Source organism: Microtus pennsylvanicus, chromosome 16, assembly GCF_037038515.1.
Source record: "Microtus pennsylvanicus isolate mMicPen1 chromosome 16, mMicPen1.hap1, whole genome shotgun sequence".
NCBI lineage: Eukaryota > Metazoa > Chordata > Mammalia > Rodentia > Cricetidae > Microtus > Microtus pennsylvanicus.
Window position 1 is genome coordinate 46,262,594 of NC_134594.1, and position 20,459 is coordinate 46,283,052.

At 45.1% G+C, this 20,459-nt stretch overlaps 1 protein-coding gene across 1 annotated transcript in view; it reads left to right on the top strand.

Moving 5' to 3' along the window:
- Positions 1 to 20,459, top strand: part of Dchs2 (dachsous cadherin-related 2) — a 202,184-nt gene that overhangs the window by 97,491 nt on the left and 84,234 nt on the right. The window contains exon 2 of the mRNA XM_075950639.1: positions 15,623 to 15,814. Within this exon, the coding sequence (XP_075806754.1) occupies positions 15,623 to 15,814 (192 nt within the window). The remainder of the gene's footprint in view (positions 1 to 15,622; positions 15,815 to 20,459) is intronic.

Consider the following 20,459-nt stretch of genomic DNA (forward strand, 5'->3'; position numbering starts at 1 on the left):
TGTTGGGTCAGTAGACACACAAAAAGTACAAGAAAAAGACAGGAAGAAACACAGACAGACAAGAAAATAACCCCATTCATCTTCCTCTTGACCTACAAACACTTATAGGACCTCCTGTTAAACCGTGAAGAGCACTCAGTGCTGGCAAGGACACATAGGCTGTTCAGTGTAGATCGCAAAAGCCTCAAAACACTTGTTATTGAAGACAGAGACTGTGTCCTGTGGCCACGTGGGTTTAAATTCATCTAGCCTTAGAGAAAAGACAACTGTTCCAGAATGAAGTGACACTCTTTAATAACTGATGTGTCAGAGAAGAAATTGAAAAGAAAATTGGAAAATATTTTGAGTTTGGAGATATTAAAACACATTAACTTTGGGGTATGCATTAAAAGCAGTCAATAGACAAATACTTATTTATTTATTTAATTTTTGGTTTTTCGAGACAAGGTTTGTCTGTGGTTTTGGAGCCTGTCCTGGAACTAGCTCTTTTAGACCTGGCTGGTCTCGAACTCACAGAGATCCACCTGCCTCTTAGACAAATATTTATATAAAAAGGAAAGATACAAGATATGGGAAGGAAATACATTGAGTGAAGGAATTGTGACGAGAAAAACAATCCCATAAGTGAGGACATAAGATTAGGGAAAATTAACAAGGGAAAGGTATTAAATTTGATGAGTCTCTAGGAAGAACAATCAAGAAGAGGAGAAAATGAATATCAGTAGCAGCAATAAATGTGAAGATGCAATCACAGAATCTAGTACACTAAACATGCAATATTGCAAAGATTTCATACCAGTAAGTTTGACAACTTACATGAAACAGGCAAATGTCTAGTTATAGAGAGAATGCAAAAGAAAAAAGTTCAGCAGCCTAAATGCGCTTTTTTTATGCACAAGATCTATAACAATGACTCGTCCCTCTTCTTCAAATTACCAGCTCAAGGTGGTTTTTAGTGGTAAATGCTATCACACATCCAAGAAAGAATTCATACTGATAGGTGTTAGATACTGATTATATGGGAAAAAATAAGAGATAATCAACTTGCTAGCTGAGCAGGATTTCTTGGCTTTCAGTTTTGTATGCTTCAGTCCATGGTGGCTTTGAACCCATGGCTTTTGGACCTGTGACAGAGACGATATAAACATGGAAGGGTGACATTGTCCCTATCACCTCAGCCAGGAAGCAGAGTCAGAGAAGTCAGGATGCTAGTGTCTATTTCATGAACACATTTCGAATGATCTAACATCCTTCCATTAGGAACAAACTCCTGAAAGTTCCAGCAGCTCCTAGCCTAACACCCCTGTTGGGGTCTAAATGTCCGACATGCGTGGGCCTTTGAAGAGCGCTGATGCAAATCACAAGCTCACAAAGTAAGGAAGTGGACGGTAGGAGAATGTTTCTCTACATATGTCATGAAGTCAAGATTACACTAAGGTGCAAGGGCATTGATACATTGAAAATAATATATATTATATATACACACATATATTCATGTATACAAAATTAATGTCTCATGAACATAGACACAAGATACTGCATCAAAGTATTAAGAAATCAATACAATGGAAGGAAATTAAAGCCAACTGGGGTTTTAAGACAATGCACTCAACCTTTAAAGCAAGGGTGGGGACTTAGTGGGGGAGGTGTTTGCTGTATGGCCGCAAGGACTATAGTTCAGATACCCTGCATATAGATTTCATGGCAGTAAATGAGGTGGAAAGGCATGGGTTCAAATAACGGACCTCCCTTTTTCTACCATCCCATGTGGTAGGAGGTCACAAATAAGGATCTGGGAGGGATGGGAGAGAACTGTGTAGTAACGATGTATGGCAGCAAGCAGCACAGTGTTGGAGAGGGGGAAGGAGTCCATAGCCATAAGAGGTATAAAGCTTTGGGAAAGAAGGAAAGGTACCTAAGAAGGATTTGGAAGCCTTTCCTTGGCCTTCAGGGTGCTTGTGTGTTGTCTTTGAAGTGCCGTCAGGAAGAGCTGTAATATTTCATCTACATGTGTGTATACTAGGAACGGTGAAGGCTTCAGGAAGCACCAGTGAGCATCCTCAACTCTCCTCTGTAGCCTTACTAAACTAACCCCTGAGTAAGATGGTGGGTGGTCCCCAAGAGTACATCGCTCTCCTGGTTTCTGGGTGACCTGGCCTTTAAAAGCGATTTTGTAGCGTCCTTATCAAACAGGCACTGAGAAGTTGACTTTTCACCTGGACCGAAGGTAACTAAAAACAGGTTGAACGTCTCCATGCGTTTTGCATCTGTCACCTTTCAGTCGGGTCAGCAGGCTGTTCGATCTCACTCTGTTTCAAGGCCGAAGGCACCCAGATAAGTTATTGTCCTGAACCTATGGTCATGATGAATTCTGGGAAAAACAAAAGCCTATGGGACAGATCCCTCCCGAAGTAAGGGCAGTTTTCCACGAAAGGAAAGTGACTCTAGCCCGAAAGCTACCCTGTTCCTTCAAGTAGTGAGGACGTCGAGGGCTCACCGTTTAGACCAGATCTGAGATCATGATCAAGGAGATGCCAGCTAGACCAGGGCTGCTTGAACTCCTGCTTCCCAGTGAGCACTCATGCCAATGCCCCGAAGACAGGTGGAGGAGTCACGCAGGAGAACCTTACTGGCGCCTCCTCCTGGTGTAATTGCACTGAATCTCTCCCTTTTCTCTGCTCTTCATGATTGCGCACTCTGTTAATTGACATATTGGGAGTAGAAGAGTTTGGCTTGTTGGTATGGTTGGGTCCAGGGCTTTAGCTCTAAAAACGTTGGCCGTCCTTACATCTCCCAACAATAAGGGCTGGTCTTGGAAGCTTCGTCACTTTGAAAGCAAATCTTTTGGGTTTTGTAAGCAAAATGCGCTTACAAACCCATGGTGGTATCTCCAAGGGTTGCCTGTGTAGGATGAAACGCCCTATGGATTTATGTGTTCACGCAATTCATTCACAGCAGCTTGGAATTCCCTTTCTGCTCCTTTGCTCCCAGAGGGACCCTTAGGTTGCTCTATTTGAGTGGAAACAGCTTGGAGCCATGGAAACCTCACCAGAACATTCTGGGCACAGCTGGAGTTGACTTTGTAGGCTGCACAGCCATTGAAGACAGCCATTAATGATGGAGACAGCCTTGGGGGTGTGGATCTCTTTGTCACCAACCCCCTCTGCTGGCATTGGGTTTTCACCTCGTGACTAACCCCTGTTCCTCATCAAATACGATTTTTATCTCCATGGGGTCTTAAAAATAGCAACTCCAAACCAAAGCACAATGTGTTTATTTACAAACATAAGGACTCCATGAAAACGGACTGCTTGCAGGGCTCATTTTCCATCCCACCGTCCTCCCTCCGCCCATCGCAGTCCCAGCCCTTCTCCTGTCACGCTCTGTGGGCCTCCAGATGCGAGCCACACCTCAACACATCATTGCCGGGGTCAGAGACGAAGCGTCTCTCACACAATGTACTGTCTCTCTTTTTCTCTGTCGAACACAAAGTCCTTAAAATATGTATCCATATAAACTGTCACTAACTATTAACAGACTTGTGCTTATGAGATTTTCTAAAATGTCTTAATTTTTTGGCAGATACCGATGTTAGAATCTTACGTGCCATCTGATCTAAAGGAATGGTTAAAATAAAATCAAAGTGGGGGAAGGGTGGCTAGGTAAAAGCCGAGCGGTGCTTAACTGTTCTGGGAATGATACCATATTTAAAATCAATCCAGAATGGAAAATGGAGGCTGCTCTCAGGCATGACGGTCTATTTTACAGCTCTGTTTCTGTTCCTAGTCCCCCTAAAAGGCAGATACACCGAGGACTCGTGGCCGTACATGTGTTTCCTATTCCACATCCATCTCATCTAGCAGGAAGCAGATTCAAGCGGAAAGCACAGTCTTGCCTATGGATTCAGCGATGTAAAAGCAGACCCCGCCCCCTTTCAACCTGTGGTCTGCGGAGGGAGATGGGCAGACCTGTGCTGTAGACTTTTTGTTTAGCAGAAGAACTTAGTGAGTTAGATCAGAGTAGGATTGGAGAACTGTGTACTTCCTCACACCGTAAAATGGGATGATGTTATAATGGGCTGGCAGTCAGGGCTGGGGCAGGACACTTACAGATCTCATGGGGTGAGAAGAGCGAAGTGTGCCGCTGTCCTGGGAACCCACAGATGTTTGAAGTCACTGCACTGTCAGCACATTGAGACATGGCTCGCTCCGACTCCATCAGGGATGTGTGGAGCTGCGGAGGAACATTCTGGAAGCACATAGTGTGGCCATAGAAGGATGACCATTTGATGTATGAATGATGGTGGGGTGGACCCTGAGAATTAGAAACAATAACGGAGATTATTGAGAGCTTATTTCTCTACCTCGTTTTCTTAAATCTTCGCAGCCACCCCAAGAGGTGGCAGTTAGCCTTACTTGACACAATTTACAAATGGCTGACTTAGGGTCCAAAAATCCTGTCTGAGGTCTATGTAGAACAATTTACATATGTTGATTGTTTATTCAGATAAAACTTAAATCAAATCAGATGTCACTGATCCTAGTCTAAGACTTCATGGGGACGTACACTTTACACTCTTTAAAGAAGGTGGCAGGTAGTCCTGCTTCTGATGAGATTTCTCCTTGAGAAAACCGGAGTATGTTGGCTTTGGTACCCACACTCTCTTCTTCTGCGTCTCAGACCTTAGTCAAGCATAAGCTCTTCCTTTTCTGGCCTTTACTCCCTTCTCTCACCAGCTCTTTATTTCTATAGAGTTTTGTTCCAAGATAATGTGCCAACTTTCGTTACCCATTTCTAGGCCCCAGGGAGAATGAAAGAAAAGAAAAAACTGTTTCTCAATCGTGCCTGCTGTTCTCTTGTTGCTGTTGCTGTGAGAAGTCAGGCTTTGGAATTGGTGACTGCAAAAACCTGGGTTTTGTTAAGGGAAATGGTATTTTACAGACAAAACTGCTAATAAAAAGTAAAATCTGTTCTTGGAAGAGTTAACTGTGGAATGGCCGAAAAATCCCATGACTAGGCACGGCCATGCTTAAAGAGCAGAAGAGCCCCAAGTGGAGGATTGTTCAGCAACCACCTGATACTATCCTGAAACTGAAAGGTTGTCACAATTTTGTGGGAAAAAAAGACTAAATATAACATGTGTAAGAAGAATAAGTGGCTTTATATCTTAATGATGTGATATTTTATTTAAACTGTGCCCACTGCCTAAATTGGGTTAGTTTCAGAAAACACAAATGGGTGGGGTCTTTTCTTGGCTGTAGAGTTTGCATTCTAGACTCAGACTAACTTTTCCCCCCAAACTTTTGGCTCAACTTATGAAAAGAAGTGAGAACAGAAATGGAGAAAATAACCAGTCATTAAGCCCTAGTCCAAATGGTATGTGTGCATTGAGGTTTGAAATATCTTGAAGAATTTTTGCTTAATAAATATTCACTCACGTAACTGTTTATGTTCGCTCCCTGTTTTGACTTTTATGGACTTTTCAGTGCCCTACTTTGCTGTACTTCTCAGTGTGAGCCCTTTTCTATCTGTATCTGGAGGTGCAGAGTCGTGGCTCTTACTCCCCCTCTCACGAGGCACAGAGTCCTGGCTCTTACCACCCCCCTACGAGGTGCAGAGTCGTGGCTCTTACCCCCCCTCCAGGTGCAGAGTCGTGGCTCTTACCCCCCCCAGGAGGTACAGAGTCGTGGTTCTAATCCCCCCCCCCCCAGATGCAGAGTCCTGGCTCTTACCACCCCCCTGCGAGGTACAGAGTCGTGGTTCTAACCCCCCCCCCAAGGTACAGAGTCGTGGCTCTTACCCCCCCCCCCCAGGTGCAGAGTCCTGGCTCTTACTCCCCCACAAGGTACAGAGTCGTGGCTCTTACCCCCGCCCCTGCACCCCGCTCCCTGTTAATTTCACCAAGCAGCAAGATTTGTGATATATAAATAAATCAAACATGGAAAAGGCAGTATCAGAATGACACAGGAAAGCGATTAGAAATTCCAAGGATGGGAAGACTCTTCCAGCTGAGGACACAGGAGGGAAAGCTTGGAGAGGCAGAAGTGAATTGTGGGTAACAGCTAATCAGACTGAAGTGGAGCAGGGAGGAAATTTCACACGGAGAGACATGCTTGAGGCAAAGCCTGGAGCAGGGATGTGGGAAAAGTGGGTTTTGCATTTGAAAGGACCAGGAGGGAGAGGGACCTTAAAGAGGGCTCAGGGACACAGGGAGCCCTAAGCACAGAGGAGTATGAACACCAAGTCAGCAAAAGCTCTCTTCTCTCCCAAGTTCACAGCCAGTTGAGAAGTGTCAAACGCAGGGAAATTGGAGCAACCCTGCTATTACGATTACAGTTAAAGCAGGCTGGAGAATGTGCTTCAGACTGGCGGCCCAATGAGAAGGTCCTCAGAGGCCTGAGACGCACTGGGCACAGAGACCTCTGGTCAGGCAGCAGGTGTTAGTCTCTCCCCCATGTCTCCTCTCCCTGCCCTCTCCTTCCTTCCCCGGCTCCTCCCTGCCTCTCCACTGGTTCTGCCTTTCTCGCTCATCTCCTATCTTTGTAATTTAAGCCAGTTTATGTCGTTAACACGCAAAGGAAAGGACAGAGAAAAACAGGTACGGAATTCGTATTTGAAAATGAGCTCAACGATTTACAGCGGAGGGGTCTGGAAAGAAAATCCCAGACCGGCCTCAGCTGATGGTGCTCGTCTTCTTCCCCTCACACCAGATGGCCGGCCGTAGAACCCCAAATGGTACGACTGGGTGCCCCGCCCTGACTTTCTAGCCTAGAAAATGCTCGTGGGAATTTTCCTCTCCAACGCCTAGAGAAGCACACGAAAAGTTTTGGCACACCCCTCACACAGGAAGCTTGGTCAATCCACACGGGGTTTCCTGCCTCTGAGCTCCTTCCGGTCCTCTATCAGCCGCTCTAAGGATCGCAAGTCCTGTGTCCTCTGGCTCCCTTTCCCCTTGCCTCCTTTTCTGTATTTCTCCACTGAAGATATTTGAGTACCTTCAAGAGAGCCACTCCCACATATCTGGATCAAGGTTACAGCCAGCTCTACTGGCAGGAACAGCTGCCCAGCTACTCTTTAATTGAGCACCTTGATTTACAATGAGAGGTACCCAACATGAAGAAAAACATCCCCTTTGGACTGAGACTTTCACTTGCTGCTTATGCAGGACCAAGTGCCGCTCTGGATGCCAAAAAGAGCCAGATTCTCATGGGAGATGCAACCTAGCAAGATTTAAGAGTGTCCATGTTTAAATCAATGTTTCTGAGCACAGTGTAGCAGGCGTGTGCTCTGTGATCTGAACAATGTATAGTGTCGTTAATATTGTCCTCAACATACAGTCTCATTTAAACCCAGACATCTCTCCATGCAGGAGAGTGACCGAGTCAGATACCTGCCTACCTCGTGGGCATCCTTTCCTTCTCGTTGCTATGGAGTCCTTGCTTCCTTGCCTTCATCCAAAGGGTGCTTCCTCAACTCTTCCCCTCAGCTTTGCTCTGCTCCATAACAGCTCTTCTGCCATGTTCAGTCGTATCAGGGACCCCAAAGTGATGGGGACAAACCATGAGGGTCTGAGGCCTCAGACACCACAAGGCAAAGTAAGCATGTCCTTCTGAGTCATTTATGCTGGTCGTTTTGCCTCAGTACTGGAAAGCTGGCTAACACCCATGGCAGGAAAATGCTGGCTTAGAGTTTTAGACACAGTCGGCATTTGAGCATCCCTGGTGGCACTGGGATGTGGGAGACATCATGAACTTGTCACGAAGAGATAACTCATCTAAAACAGTCATCATAGGAAGAGACTACTTCATCCTCTTCATCCTGTCTTGGTCTCATCCAAATATGCACAGAGACATGAAACTCCCTTACCCTCAACCAACGGTTCTGTGACCTGTTGTTGACCAGAAACGTCATGAATGAGATAGATATCCATATAAATGGGCTTCCGGGCAGTGCACAGAGGGGCTTTACATATAGTTTATCTTTGAAAACCATTTCGAGTCACCCATGGGATCTTCTGCACCTAAATGTCTCCTAGGTGTTTGTTCCTCAGTTGGCCATTAATCATAATGGTTTTGTGAGTGTGGGGGAGCTTGAATGAGAACGGCCCCTGTAAGCTCATATGTTTCAATGCTTGGTCCTCAGCTTGTGGAACTGTTTGGGAAGGATTAGATGTGGCCTTGTTGGAGGAGGTGTGTCACCGGGAGTGGGCTAGGCCCAATCTCTGTCTTCGTGCCTGCAACTTTCAAATCAGTTGTGAGCTCTCAGCTACTTCTCCAACGCCGTGTGTGTGCGCCTGCTGCCAAGCTCCCCACCATGATGGTGGACTAGCCCTCTGAAACCCAGAGCGACCCCTAATTAAATACTTCCTTTTGTAAGTTGCTATGGTCATGGTGTTTCCTCATAGCCATAGAGCAGTAACTAAGACAGAGTGTGTTGTCCATTTCTATGGAATACTTGATAAGATGATACGTTTTATACTTTGTCTATTCTCAAAGTCATATGAAGCCATTCACAAGAGCAACACTAGGGAGGCAGAGGAGGGCAGAAGGAGGCAGATAGTTTTATGCCAGCCTGGTTTACATAGTGAGTCCCAGATCAGCCTGAGCTACATAGTAAGACCCTGTCTTAAAAAAAATAAGGAAGGAAGAGAAAAGTTGGAATGGAATAATGAGGGGAATCAGGAGCATAGTTACTAGAAGCGGACTGAAAAACCGTGCATGTGGGTTAGATCTGGCACAGGCCCTGCTATCTCAACAGAACTGCCCTGCCACTCAGGAGAAGCAGCATTTGGCTTCCCCTGACAACTGGCAATGCTCCCCTATATCCCCTCATAAGCAGAAATGCAATAGGAACATCACAAACAGCAGGTTTACAATGAATACACAGTTCTGAAGAAGGGGAGGGGGAGGGTGCTGCCATGCCCCTTTCCTTCTGGGGCAGCTTTGTAACCCAACACAGCGGCACTGCTGAAGTGAGCCCAGGTTCCCAAGCTGATGTGCAAGCTCGAGCGTTCAGCTGTGCACTAGAAGGATGGGGTCACCACGGCAGCCCTCAAGTTTGTGCTGCCTATAAGCTCACTTAGCCTTCCCAGCCACGGTCCTAGCATTAGAACCTTTCGAGCCAGCAGGCCCTATGTGGGTTCCAGCTGACCTATTTGCACTTCTATTTTGGACTACATCCTTTCAGGGTTAGGACCCCTGTAATCAAACTTGGGGTATCCCCTTGCTTCTCAAAACACAAGCAGGAGCAGCGGGACTAAGAGTCAAGATTGCATGATTCAAATTTATGAGCCTCATTCCCCCCTAGAGAATCATAAACATGCATCCTTTGGGGAAAATTCCCCAAATCCAGCTCTTCTCGGTTGACCTTACAGGTGTTTCGGGCTCTCCTTTGTGGGTGGAGTGGGGAGAGGGTTGCTCTTAAGAATCACAGAACACAGGAGCTAATTTGGGTCTATAAATGGAAAAGATCTCAGTAGAACTGTACAAAAACGTATCATTTGAGAAATGAACGTTTCCCATGCTCGTGCCCCAAGAGAGAACACCTGCCTGCTCTGTGGCGCGCTGTTCACATTCCTATTGTCTGTGGAAATACTCAAGTTTGCATAGCTTACATATGGCCTTCTGTCCCGAGTTAGGGCACCTGCAGAAGGGAATGAGTCTTGGCTTTCAACAGGTCATATGGTGCCATGTGGTGGCCCAACCCCTTTGGCTCTTCTGTTGTCATTGGATGCACAGATGAAGGAGGGGGAGGGGGAGGGCAGGGAGCAGTATCTGGTGTTCACCCTCTATTGTGGACTCATGGAGCTACAGAATATGAAGTCTCACCCTCTTCTCTAGATTCCTGCCATGATACCCAACCCATCTGGCATCAGGGAGGTGCTGAGGAGTCGGGGAGGTGCCTGGTTGAGCTCCCTCTCTAACATGTCTTTTAGCCTGGATAGAAGTGTATGAAAATTAACCTGGCTACTTCTTTGGAGAAATGCTCAATGCTTGGGTCTTTGTAACCCTCTTTCTGTTCAGTACTTTGTCTCCTCCTCCAAGTCCGACATCCCGAGTTCACCAGTGTGCATCTTTGTGGCTCTAGAGTGCAGGAGAGGAAGAAGTCCCCGTCTTTGGTCTGCAGACAAAAGGACCACTGGGGCACTGTTGCAGGCGGGTGCTTTCTTGCTGGCGTCCAGCCACGGTGTGCTTAAGATGTCACTGGAGATGTGGTTCAGTGGTAGAGTGCTTGCCTAGCGTGTCCGAGGCTCCGGGTTCATTTTCCAGAGCCATGCAAAGCCAACAGAAAGAAATGCCAGTGCTCTGGGCACTGCGTCTCCTTCCCATCCACCCTTTGGTGGCTTCTCAGGAATGAAGTGCTGGAAAGAGGCGCTCGTGTTGGCTGAACAAACAGAGGGCAGATGCCTACCAAGTACGGGCGTGTTTAGGTTTAAATTTCCATGCCCAGCTTCTCTTCCACAGTTGTGCTTCTCTGGAATTATTTTTAGTTTTGAAAAGTTAGAAAAACACTGAAATACAAACAAAATCATTTATTTCCATAGATTTTCTAACATTTAGTTTTTCTTTGATTTTGTGTGTGCATGTGTGCATTTGTGCACACTGTAGATATCATACACAATTTACCTTTAGACTTTCATATGCATAGCAGAGTTTAATACTTACTATATGTATAATCATTGTTTTGACTTTTTCCTTTGTGATATTTGTCTATTGTTTTTGTTTAGTTTTGAAATCCCCTTTTACCTTCAAATTTCTCTCCAGTGCTAAGGCCCAGCCAAATATATATTTATGCTTTAAATGATCTCATTATTTGCATTTAACATCTGTGTAGAATTTGTTTCAGCATGAGGATAATATCAAACTTGATTTTTTTCCCTCCATATACTTTGCCAATTTTTCTAGCAATTATGTGGATAACCCCAAATGCTTTAGTGGTTTCCTTTGTAATTGTACAAAAAACGCAGTCTTACCAGGATCTGTTGGAGACCTTGCTCTTGGGTTCATTGATCTGCCTGCCAGTTCTTTTTATAGACAGCGTTGTTTTCACTGTCTGGCGGCACAGCACAGGGCATGTCACCCTCCTGCCCCATTTGTTCAGGTTGCATTTTGGGAAGTGGGGCACCGAACGATGGATAAGCCATAGAATTGGTAGAATTAATTTCATCCTATATTTAAGGTAATAAAACTTGTCATAATAATTTCTTGCCTGTGGCCTCAGCATTTATATCCAATTGATCCAACCTGATAGCTAGTATCAACATTTCTGAAAATACAGTTTAAAAGCATGTCAAAATGTGTCCTGTCTCCTATCTCTTCCATATACCTTGGGACTTTTCTTGTCATTTGCCTGGCTGATTTTAATTGTAACATTGTGATGTCTTTGAACACATGTCACAGTCCTGGTGGTGACAAGCTCCGGTTCTGACAGGGCCTTGTTCTTCCGAGGGGCCTAGGAAGGCTCTTCTCTGTATCCCTGCGTCTGGAGCTGTCTGGCTTGGATCGCATCACCACTGCCTCTTCTGTCTGAGGTCTGCTTCTGCCTCTCCCACAAGACACTTGTCACCATATCTAGGGTTCACTACTCAGGTCATATAAGGTGGCTGTTCTTTTTTTTTTTTTTTTTTGGTTTTTCGAGACAGGGTTTCTCTGTGGCTTTGGAGCCTGTCCTGGAACTAGCTCTGTAGACCAGGCTGGTCTCGAACTCACAGAGATCCGCCTGCCTCTGCCTCCCGAGTGCTGGGATTAAAGGCGTGCACCACCACCGCCCGGCAAGGTGGCTGTTCTTTGGCCCTATAAAATAATATTTACCAAATCCTACAGGATAAAAACATTAACGTGATTTTTGGGATCAGCATTCTAAATAGTCAATAGGGCTGAACAGAGAAGCAGTCCCAGTAAGTAAGCATTTACTCCAGAACTCAAAGAACCCCCAGAACCTGCAAGGAAACCAAGGCACATTCTTTGGGGAGGAGATAGAGAGCACCAGACTGTAAGAAACATGTTCTGATGGGGTACAATGATTAGTTGTGACTGATGGATGACTCAGAACCCAAGAGAGGAAACTGATACCACTGTTTTCAAAGACTTGGCAGGGCAGAATTGTTAGTGAACCTGCCCAAACTGTGTTCAGAGAGCCACAGTCTTACAACACTGGGGTCCTCGATGTTAGATCCAAATTCCACTGGTATAATACTGTCTTGTTTTAGATGTAGCATCAGTGGATAGCTGAGTGCTTCAAATGTAAGAATTTGTGATTTCTTTTTTCTTTTCTGTTTGAAGTTCTGTGGGTGCATGTGTACTATCTATTAGGATCTTTGTTTCTTAAAAAAAAAAACTGCTATATGCCCATGAAAGTGATATTGTACATTGTTAGAGAAAAGGGTGAGTTATTTACTTTTAAATTTTATCTAAACTTGTTACCTAAAGGTTTTCCCCCTTTTCCTCCTGAAACCCCTACCCCACAATAAGGGGATCTGGGGATTTCCTAAAACCTTCACACATTAAAATGAACAGGTAAAGAGTTAATACTGCCAACGAGAATGTTCTCCTTTTGCTAATGTAAATGACTAAGACTGTGAGTCAACATGAGTTTGGCCACTGATGTTAGGAAGGAGACCTTCCCACACTGAAGGGGTCTACGTCCAATGTGCACCTAGGGCCATTCTTTCAGCTGCTGCTGATTGAGAACCCTCAGGCTTCCAAACACCATAGGTGCGTCCTCTGAATGCAAACTGTGTTCTCAAGTACGTTGGCTGAAATGGAAGAAAAATATGAAGAAAGGGGGATAATAAAACTCATGTTGACCTGCAGGAGCATGTGTGGATGCATTCCCACTTTCAAGCCCCTTCTCAGCCCAAACTCATGAGGACCACGCTCTCCAATCATCCGCAGTGCACATTCCTAGGGAAGGAATCCTTACCCAACATTAATATAAGGAGGGTGATAAGGACTCTCTAGCTCCCAGGAAGCTAATCACAGAAGGGCACTTAACATCGTATGAATAATTTGCAAGTTCCTTAATGTCTTGATTAAACTTGTGTAAAATGAAACCCAATGAGAATAGGCTTGAATGAGTTTGAAGTAAGCCCGTCAACTTCGAGTGTGGAGGAGGTGAGTGAGGCAGCACCTGGGGCAGGGAGGAGCATGAGTGTGCGGGGGTCAGCTCCAGGGGGGAATTCAGAGATGCATCCTGCCTGGTCTTCTAAGCTTTCTGCTCCGTCTATGAGTTGGTGCTTTCCTTGGGACCCACAGCTGCGCGCATTGACATCAGCAGGGGTCGCTAGAGAGGCCAGTGGCCCAGCTTCCTAACTCATCGAGGTTTCTTCCTGAGGTGTTTTAACTTTCTGTTTTCCCCATTGCCTGTTTGTTAGTTTTCGGCAGCAAATGGGTACTGGGCTTTATAAGCCCCGTAAGAATTCTAAATGAATTCTAGGCATCCAAAATCCATTATACCAGGAGGTGGGTTATGTTGCTAGAACAGAAGGTAAGTATTTCTGGAGGGTTAGTGAACAGCAGAGAGGTGCACACTCTCTTTTTATGGGTTTGAGCTCAGACTCGGAACCATCAGCACAGACTGAGATGGGTACTTTTTCTCACTTTCAATCCCTTATATTTTTTCTCTGCCCCAAATCCCCCTAAAGTGGTAACAGGGGACGTGTTTTCATATGCGCCAAATGCTTGGTTATACAAGCTATTAAAGGCTGAAAATGGGTTTTAGAATTTATTTTGTTGAATTGATCTTCTAACGCAGCCAAACTTACTGAGGAGACCACATGGCTTTAGAAGATGTATTTGTTGTCTTTGGGAACCAGTGGTTGCTCAGTTATTAAAAGCCATCAGTGTGGAACAGACCAAATGGATCTGGACACGACTCCTCTGTAGCAGGGAGATTTGTGGATTTTCTGGTTCCAACCAGCTCGTGAAATGAGTAACTTAGAGATATGTTAGCTAGTTGCCAGGGATGAATTATTTTGCCAGGAAGTGTGAGACAGGTGATATGAAGATAGAAGACACACAGAAGAAGGAAAGAGGGTTTCATCTGCACTTGGGTACCAGTGATGTGGGTGGCCAGGTAGCCCATTGTCTCGAAGTCTGTCCTGTGAGTTTTAGGTAGGATTTTTCCCAACATGTCAGATGCCAGACGCTGGATTCTTGTGAAAAACACTGAAGTGTGCTTCCCAAACACCCCTAATGTCACATTCCAGTTTTCTGCTCAATCCACTATGTTGTAGGGGTAGGCTGGTGGCGAACTGGTCATTTAATCTGTTTGGGGGACAGAAGAGTATCATCTAGGAAGTGTAGGATGGAGGAGTATCATCTAGGAAGTGTGGAATGGATGGAGTATCATCCGGGAAGTGTGGGATGGAAGAGTATCATCTGCGAAGTGTGGGATGGAAGAGTATCATCTGCGAAGTGTGGATTGTAGTATCATCTGGGGAGTGTGGGGTGGAGTATCATCTGGGGAGTGTGGGGTGGAGTATCATCTGGGAAGTGTGGGATGGAGGAGTATCATCTGGGAAGTATGGGATGGAGGAGCATCATCTGGGAAGTGTGGGATGGAGGAGCATCATCTGGGAAGTGTGGGATGGAGGAGCATCATCTGGGAAGTGTGGGATGGAAGAGTATCATCTGCGAAGTGTGGATTGTAGTATCATCTGAGGAGTGTGGGGTGGAGTATCATCTGGGAAGTGTGGGATGGAGTATCATCTAGGAAGTGTGGGATGAAGGAGCATCATCTGGGAAGTTTGGAATGGAGGAGCATCATCTAGGAAGTGTGGGATGGAGGAGCATCATCTAGGAAGTGTGGGATGGAGGAGCATCATCTAGGAAGTGTGGGATGGAGGAGCATCATCTGGGAAGTGGGGGATGGAGGAGCATCATCTGGGAAGTGTGGGATGGAGTATTGTCTAGGAAGGGTGGGATGGAGGAGCATCATCTGGGAAGTGGGGGATGGAGGAGCATCCAGCTCTTTTGTTTGTGTTCAACCTGTTGCTTTCAGAGTGGGTTGACATGTTGAGGGAAACTCTAGGATTTTATAGCTATATGAATGCTTATAAATCCTTGTGATTAGACAAGGTCACTCAGGGAGGAAATAAAAGCTTGTGGGACCTCAGACCTCTGAAGGCAGAAGTCACAAAATAATCCTATACCAGTTCAAAATTATGAATAATAAAGGGTATTTATTTAGGGGGAAACTTACAAATCAGTGTCCTAAATAACAGTACTCTGCATGAACAGGAACAGAGTCTAGCAGCCAGAAGAGAGCTGGGAGAAAGTGCAGGTGCATGCTTTATAGCTGCATTTACAGTATAAGAGGCCACGCCCAAGTGGGCTGGTATCTTAAATGCTATTGGCTGAAGGAGCGGAATGTCCTCCTACAGCAGACCTCAGTCTTTTAATTGGAGTGAGCCAAGAAAGTGAGAAGGAGAATTCTCCAAAGAGAGAGAAGAAAAACTGGAGACTGGACAGGCGGGAAGCTGGAGTGGAGAGAGCTAATCCAAGGCTCTGCTTCTGAGCAGCCTTGGGGACTAACCTCCTGGGCAGAGCTCCATGAGTCATGATTACTTACAAAGTATCGCCAGCGTGTCTGTGGGCTCTCTGACCTTCCTCCTGTCTTATAGGTAACAGCCACGGATGCAGATGCGGGGCTCTACGGCTTAGTCGAGTATTCTCTTTATGATGGCTTCCAGAGCTACGAAGCACCCTCAGCATTCCAGATCGACCCGCAGGATGGGCACATTTGTGTGACACAGGACATCGACAGGGAAAGGGATCCAGGCACCTTTGATCTGCTGGTGAAGGCTAAGGATGGGGTAAGCTTTTGGTATAAAACACCAAACACTCTCAAAAGTGAGCCACAGTGAGCACACGGAAGCATGGCGAGGGATGACAAGGCACAACAGTTAGCCCCTCCCCCCGCCGTGTTGCATGAACCACCACCTCCCTCTAATGTTATTTCATCATCAACAAATATTTCACATCGATAATGATTTCAAAGAAAGCAGAGCTGCCGTATGTTGACCAGCCTTTGATGGGTTCCAAGATCCACACTGTGTTAAAGGTTCTGGATGATCTAATTCTATCTTTCTTTCTCAGAGGAGAAACTGTCTGGAAACAGTGGTTGTCTGAATATTTGCTACTGCTAGCTCCATAGGTATCGATTGTGCCCAAACAGAGAGATAGCCATTTGGTCGTTCAGTCTGGATTCAAGCACAGTCCCCTGGGTAAATAAGTTGCTCCAGGAGGATGTATTCTGGTTAAAAATAAACAAGTCCCTTGTACTCTCATGGAAATGGCCGGAAAATAGTTCTTGTGTCTCCCAGGCTCCCATCTGGTGGCCATTCCGACCTTCAAGGTTAATTTGACCTCTTCCTAGGTTTGGTGGCCAGACAAAGAACCAGGAGTCTGTGTAGGGGTAGCAATGTCTCCACTGGGGAATGAGTACACCCCGCCAAAGGTCACTGGATGTTCATTGCTTGAATCATCACCTGAGCCTAGAGAGCATCATGAGCTTCCTGTCCCAGAACTGGATCCCAAAGTCCAATTTTATTCCAGGGATCTTCTCTAGTTTTGGAGGTGTTTAGCTCATGTCCCAAACAAGTATTTTTGTCATTTAGTTATTCATCCCCTAGAAGGACCAATCCATAGGCTCAGGATGAACACCGAAGGATACATTTAATCTTGGGCAAAAGTGTGGAGCACAAAATCTCTTTTAAGTCCTTTTAGCGTCTCATGGCTGGAAGGAGCCTTCAAAGCCATTAGACTTCTGACAGCTTTCCTGATCTTGACCCTGCTTAGATCAGAATCTGCCCATAGCATTCCTTATGTGTGCTTTGGAGTGTAGACACAAGAAGCCACATAGGTTGCCCTGGACCAGTCTGTCCTTCTTCGATGACAGAATCCTAAGTGGAAGGGACAGGAGATGAGAAAATAAAGAAGACAGTGATGTTTGGGATCAGGAGGTCTTGCGCAAGCTGATGGCTCATGTAAGCAAGTTTATTAGGAAGTAAAACATCTCATATAACACTTCCAGGGGCAAAATGGGGTACAGTCAGCAGAAACTGTCATACATGGGAGAAGTCAGTGAGAAGCTCATTGAACAATATCTCACAAGAGGAACAAATAGTATCTAAAGAGCATCAGAGACCTAGTCTTGGGATTTAGGGAGAAGGTTGGCTTCTCAGGATATAGGCAGTTACTCCATAGCCCAGCCCCAGGCCTTTCCTGGCATTACCAAGCATATTCCTCCTTTTAGAAGAGAAACTGTGTTTCTTTTCCACATGTCAGGATCTCAGGGAAAGCTTTGGTTCACCCCGCCCCCCAGCATTATAGATGGAGTGTGTGAACTCTTGCCTATGTGTCCACACACATATAATACATACAGATACACATGTGTGCAGCAGATACACAAATGTCAGGTTAGCCAGTGTCCTGTGTTACTGCATCATCTTTATGAAGTTCTGTGATAAGCTCAGAGTTTCCATAGGGCAGAGTGATACATCTTTAACCAACAGTGCAGTGTTAACTAGCAGCATAAACTGCTCAGAATCATGTCATTAAGAAGGTTGGCACATCTGAAGATAAAAACTGGTAATGACTAAATAAGTAGCCCCTAAAAACAATCTAGACTGCAATCATGGGATAATTAAATCAGGTAAAGTATCTTAGGTCCAAGCTGTGGGAATTCCGGCCATAATGTGTTTATTTAAAACAAACTGAGCTTTGCAACAGGTTCTTGACTTATTTAGAGTCATTCTGACAATCCGTGTTTTTTTCCTTAGATTCTTTCCCTTTCTAATAAATGGCCTGCACGTCCTTGGTAGAAAATTGCTGAAAAATCTATTTGCAAGTGGTTCCTAGGAGGTTTTTATCTATCGATAGAATGATTTTTCTTTATACAGCACCCTGAATGGCCTGTGCATCTTCTCTCAGGCTCTATTTATCTCCGTGGCGACTGTCAATATGTATTTTCTAGTCCGGTCACTTCCCCTTCTCCACTGACACCACATCTGTAATATCCCACTTTTGCTGTTGCAATGATTGCTATTTATCTCACACACAGAGGATGCTATGAAATTATATAATGGAACCGATTAATTGGATTGGCAGTCAAGTTATTGTCTACAATTAAGCGCTACAATTTAATTATACCATCTTTCTTCTAAGCTTTGTATTGCTTTTTTTCTGATACATTTTCACAAACAAAGCCCTCAATCTTTGGTATGCATTTATCATTCTCTCCCTACTTTTCTTACATCCAGAATTCTATAACTGAAATATGTGTCTGGAAAACAAAAGAGCTTTCAACCTCATCTTCCCACTCAGGGCTTCAGGAAGGATTTGACAGACACTCTAGAGAGTAAATTGGCTTAGCCTCTCACCGCTCTGTGTCTTCATGATAAGAGCTCGCCGTTGGAGCTGGGACCTAAAATGTGTCCCGTTATTTGTCATTTTAAATTGTGTGTGTGCACGCGTGTACGTGAGCATGTATGAGTGCAGGTGACTTCAGAGACCCCTGGGCCATCTTTCCAGCCCAACTTCTCATTCTAGTCTTTTGTTTCATTGATTCCTAATTGACTTATCTGAGGATGGTACATTTACCCAGTGTTCTAGCTAAGGAGTTTGGGCCAAATCTAAAAGGTCCCTCTGGGCAATCATTCCCAGATAAATGTGACATGTCCTAACACCAGTCTCCTTCAGTCTCATCTCTGAGAGCTTAAGCTTTCCCGTCATCAACACCCACCTTCTCACCCCACCTGTTCAAATTCAACTTTTAACGCAAATCAATATTCCAGCCACTATTTCACTCTTCAAACTCATTTGCTATCACCCAGAAAATTCTGCATAAACTCCAGTTGGTCTCTGGTTGTTCCTTTATTGTCTCCCTATTGATGGAAAACAGCCTGTAGTCCTGGGGGTACGGGTCCCTCCTACTCAATAGGGGTAAGAATTGCAGTCCCAAGGTGATAAGACGATGGTCTTTTTGTCTCAGTTCCTTTTCTATTGCTATGAAAAAAAAAATACCACGACTAAGATAATTTACAGAAGAAAGTGTTTAATTTGGAGTCCTGGTTTCAGAAGTTAGGATCCATGATCACGAAAGTAGAGAACATGGACACAGGTAGACACGGAGCTGCATCATCAGCTGAGAGCCCATGTCTCCATCCATAAACACCAGGGCCAGAGAACTACCTGGGAGTGGCATGGGCTTTGTGACACACTTCTTCCAACAAGGCCACACCTCCTAATCCTTCCCAAACAGTTCCACCAAATGGGGACCAAGTTTTCAGACATATTAGCCAATGGGGGCCCATTCAAATTACTACAACTTCTAAGTCATTTCTATTCCTTTCTCAATTGAAAGTCAATTTTAGAGTGTGTTAAAGCCACTGGGATAGAATAAGACCATTATCATATGTTTTTAAGAAAATTTTGAAGCAAACTTTAATAAAGTACCGGCCAGGATTATGTACTGGTCAATGGGGTTCCCAGAAAATGGTGACAAGTCACGTTTGACTTATAAAGAGAAACCATAAGGCTGTGTATTTTCCACCGGACTCAACCAAGGGCAAGGATATATCCTGATGCACTTCCTGCCTCCGTACCTCCTGCCTGCGTGTGATCAAGCTCATCCAGTCCAGTTTGGTCTAACTTGTCTAGGGGAGCAAAACCATGTGGTTTGTTATCTTACATAAATGATAAACTCCAACATTTCAGGGAGTTTTTATCCTTGGGTAAGGGACTTACAAGTTCGAAGCATTTTTTGTTTTATGGATCTCTTAGGAACAATAATTAAAATGTAACTTTGGCCCTCACAAATGTAGTGCAGATAGTCCCGTTTGTCACAGTCCTGTTTCAAACTCCCAATCAGTTTTTTTTTTTTTTGAGACAGGGTTTCTCTGTGGTTTTGGAGCCTGTCCTGGAACTAGCTCTTGTAGACCAGGCTGGTCTCGAACTCACAGAGATCCGCCTGCCTCACCTCCCGAGTGCTGGGATTAAAGGCGTGCGCCACCACCGCCCAGCTTTCCCAATCAGTTTTGTACCCAACTTAGCCTGTTGTCTTCATGCCCTCCCTTTGATACTGAGCTTTCCTTCACTGCAACAAAACATCAAAGATTCTTAGCTTTTAAAGAGAGAAGATTTATTTTAGTTCATGGTTTGGAGGTTGAAGTCTGTTAGAGCAAGCCCTCTTCTGTGGACTCCTGGAAAGATGAAACACTCATGGCAGAAGCTCATGGTGGCACATCACCTCATGCTAGGGGAAACACAGAGAAATAAGCCAGCATCCTACAATCTCCATTCAAAAACACACCCCAGTGGCCTAAGGATCTCCAGCAAGCCCCACGGTCTTGAGTCATGTGAGCAGGCTGGGGAGAGGACTCAAGTGATACCAGCTTTCGTGAGCTGTCAATCACGCAATGGTATGCTGCTTCAGGGATGCAGCTGCCCCAGCTACCC